The sequence below is a fragment of the Phalaenopsis equestris genome, unplaced genomic scaffold, assembly GCF_001263595.1.
Source record: "Phalaenopsis equestris unplaced genomic scaffold, ASM126359v1 Scaffold000258, whole genome shotgun sequence".
Classification (NCBI taxonomy): Eukaryota; Viridiplantae; Streptophyta; class Magnoliopsida; order Asparagales; family Orchidaceae; genus Phalaenopsis; species Phalaenopsis equestris.
Window position 1 is genome coordinate 1850314 of NW_018164700.1, and position 3968 is coordinate 1854281.

General features: G+C 38.6%; 1 protein-coding gene across 5 annotated transcripts in view; it reads left to right on the plus strand.

Annotated features, from left to right (window-relative positions):
• The first annotated feature begins 71 nt into the window (after positions 1-71).
• Positions 72-3968, plus strand: part of LOC110024580 — a 19814-nt gene continuing 15917 nt past the window's right edge. For 2 of the 5 annotated variants that reach the window (XR_002294018.1, XR_002294019.1), the window contains exon 1: positions 72-247. Coding sequence is in view for 2 of the 5 variants with exons in the window: in XM_020724626.1 (XP_020580285.1) it covers positions 103-247; positions 2449-2696 (393 nt within the window). In the remaining 3 variants the exon portion in view is untranslated. Of the gene's footprint in view, positions 248-343; positions 511-2448; positions 2705-3968 lie in introns of those variants that run through there. The other 3 variants (XR_002294020.1, XM_020724626.1, XM_020724627.1) reach the window with 3 other exon arrangements.

Sequence of the window (3968 nt, forward strand, 5' to 3'; positions counted from 1 at the left end):
GAGACTTGTAAATACATAAATAGGTAAATGTGTATATATTTTAATAATATTTTCTTCGGCTAAACGTAGCCGTCGCCATTTTCCTTTAACCGCAAGCGGGGAATGGAGCCCCGCGACCTCCTGGAAGAAATTCGCGGCTTTCTACGTTTTAAGGTAGCAATGGCGCCCCTACACTTAACCATCCGCTTGAAATCCGGCAGGGAATTCTTTGCACCGCTCCTATGGCCAGAACTCGCGTTCGTGACTCGTGAGCACTTCAGCTTTTTTTATTGTTTTACATGATTCTTCTTTTGGGAACAGGTGCTCAGTTTTTGTTACATTGTGCATGTCGGCATCTTGCTAGGTTAAATTTTCTCTCATACGAGGCAGAAATGAGATTGAGCCATACTTTGAGAGAACGAGCGGAGAAATCAGACCAACTGAGAATTGATATAGAATTGTATTGTAAGATGTATTCTACTGGGGACCTTTGTACAGTGTATGTATATATATAGGTTTAAGTATATGAATTGGAGGATTCTAGAGCAGAATAGGCAGTGGCGAGCAATGTGGGAAGTTGTGGTCTAGAAAGGTTGTTACAAATGGAGGTGGCCACCTCTGGCATGGACCGTAGGTTGTTACATCCCCTCAAGTGAACTAGCTTGCGCAACGATTGGGATCTTGTCCCGTAATTGGAAACTGAGTTGCTGGGAGTCACTTGGAGAAGATATATGTGGTTTGGTCCTATGAGGTAATGTGATTAACAATAATTTCATTTGATGAGATATGTCATGAACAAGGTGGTGAGCCATTTCAATGTGTTTGGTCCCGGCGTGGAATATTTGGTTAACTGCAATGGCGATTGCTGAAGTATAGTCACAGTGGATGATGGTTGGCGCAGTGTTAGGGATACCAAATTCCTGTCTGAGTTGCCTTAACCAGAGAACACCAGTGGTTGCCACTGCTATAAACCAATATTCAGCCTTTGTAGATGACCTAGCCACTAATTTTTCTTCTGAACAGTAGAAAAAAACAAGATTTTTACCAAAAAAGTTGCAGTGGCCGCGTGGAGTGTCTGTCTTCCTGGTTTTTGATCCAATCTAAATCTGAATAGGCGTGGATGTGTAGATTGCCTGGGGTAAGCTGAATTCCATGAGTTAGTTAAGGTAGCTTTTAAGTAGCGGAGAAGACAATTGATGAGTTGGTAGTGGTATATAAATGGGTTGTGCATGTGTTGGTAGATGTAATTTACAACAAAGACAATATCAGGCCTTGTGATGGTAAGAAATCGAAGCGTACCAGCTAGTTGTCTTTGGTAAGTGGGGTTTGGACAGGCTTGTTGAGTGCAGAGGTCAGGCTTAATTTACAACAAGCCTTTATATCACCAAGTGAGGTCGGCTACATAATTCTTTTTCTCCTTATTTACTTTGAGTGTCTTATTTAATGATCACCAAAGAACACTAAGTAATATTTATATCATTGCAAAGAGATAATAGGGGCAGGTCCCCATACATCAGGAATGGATTATAGTAAAGGATGCTAAAGACCTAGAGGCTGACTTAGGGAAATGCTGTTTGTGACCTTGGCTTATTTACATTCATTATAAAAAAATAGGATATTAAGGGGCTTTTGTAGCTTGAAGATAGCAGTTGCAGCTTCTTTGTAAGGATATCTGAGTCATCGCTGTCATAGATGAGTGATGATGTTGTCATATGAAGAGCAGAGAGGGCTAAGACAGGGTATAAACCATCTCGACTAGGTCTCTAGAGGATCATGTGGTTTGTATTCTGATAAAAAAATGGCAAAGTTAGATTTAATGAATGAGATTTTGCAGTTGTTTTCTACAGTCAACTTGTGAATTTAGAAAAGATTGTGAGATAAGTGGGGAGAATGGAGGAGATTAATAAGGATCAGCTTACGATGTGGCGTGGGTGGTCTTTGTATTGAGTTGGTTGGTGCAGCTGTTCGTCGTTGGAAGTCAGGTGAGATGTAGCACCATTGCCTAAGATCCATTTAGTTGATTTAGGATTTGATGTAGCAATGAGAGTTGTATCAGGTTTGTTGGAAGATATGACTCAAAATTTGTTTGGTGCTAGCATATGAGAGTTGTGTGACCATATTTTTTGCAGATTTGACATGTGGCGGGAAAGTTGGAATGACGTCCCTTAGTGTTGTGAGATGAAGTTCACCTCTGTGAGAAGGTTTGGTGTCTGATCTTTCACTGCCTTTGGAAAAGTTACATCCGCCTCTTGAGGTAGTATCGAGGCATATGGTAGCAGCAGTGTTGTCCTTTGTTGTTTTAGCTATGATATGAACTTACTCATTGCAGAGTAGTTCATATAAATCATCGAATTTAGGGCTCGTTTGGGGCAGCTTATAAGTGCGGCGGCGTTTTCAAAACGCCACCTCACTGTTTGTTTCTCGTGTTTTATGTGAGTTTTTAAAACAACGTTTTCTATTTTCTGTTAGACGCAGACCGCGGGTATACCCATGCGATCCGCATTCGCCCTCTAGCTTTTACTCCCTTACCCTCGCTAAACCTGATCATAGCCGATCCTGCCTCCGTCGCCTCCGTCGCTACCCAAATTTGCTCTGCAGGGAAGAAAATTCCTCTCCTCCCCCGTCTTCCCCATTTGGCCGTAGACCTAGGCATGCCGAAAGCGGAGCCGAAGCACGAGGAAGAGATCGCAGGGATCTCTGGTGCAGGGAGGCTCTAGCTGGAGGGGAGTCTCTCCGACGGTGGGGAGTTTTAAGGCGAGATCGGATGTGTCCTCTTCTTTTTTCATATATTGTCGTTTTTTGTTATACAATTTTTGTGATTATTTGAAGCTAATCAAGTCATGAGAAAACTGCAACGATCTGATGGTTTTATCCTTTCGTGATGTTTATTGAATTTAAGTACATGATGATCTCTTATAGTGAGTCATCTCCTCCTGCGTGCTTTCATGTTTTTCAGTTTGTAATATAGGTTTTGCAATTCTTTTTGTGCTTTTGAATTCATGAATTGCATGAGAAAAAAGTAATAATTTTGGACTGGAATTTATGAATTTTAACTCTCATTGAAATAAAAAAACAAACAATGTTATTTCAATTAAAACAACCAGCTTGGGTTTTGATCTATGAGGGTGTTACTTGATCCTTGTGAGCACTCATTTATTGTAAAACATGTGATGTAAAGATCCACTATGATTTAGGACTTGACATTTATGAAGGATGTACCTTTGTGCATGCTTTTCACTGGTGATATATTTGTAATGGACAGAACTGAATATATGGTATCTCATTTTACTAGTTATCGATCTAGTGGCGGGATTGTAACAATGGTTGATCAAGGCATTATGTTTATAGGGAAGAGAAGCATAAAATCAAGTGTTGTTGAAATGATAATTTTTGTAGCATGAATGACCTCTTAAAATGTATAATTTTTGTAATTTTGATAAAGTTGAAGTTTGTTTTTGTTTCGTTTTTGTAGAGTTGTTGAATGATCTGTGTGTATTGATGCCAAAGGATGAATATGGCATGAACTGCATGCTCTGTTTAAATACTTGAGTAAGCTTATTAGTTCATGTAAGGAGCAGGATAATTTCATACTGTTATGAAACTTGTGTATCAACTGAAAGTAATGGACAATTATCAGTAAGAAGTAATGGACAGCTATCAGTTGATGTAATCACCTCCATATTAGTATGTGAAGGTATATTTTACTTTTGTATATGTAACTCTGCTTCTTTGATGTGATCAGAAATATTTGAGTTATATAAATGTAACTCAATTCTTTTGTTTTTTCATGTCTTAACATTTGAACTTTAATTTTGGATAACAAATAATTTCCACAGACATATTAATATGAGGTGTATTTTACTTTTGTATTAGTATATGATGTAATCACCTCCATATTAGTATGTGAATATATATTTTACTTTTGTATATGTAACTGTGTCTCTTTGATGTGATCAGAAATATTTGAGTTATATAAATGTAACTCAATT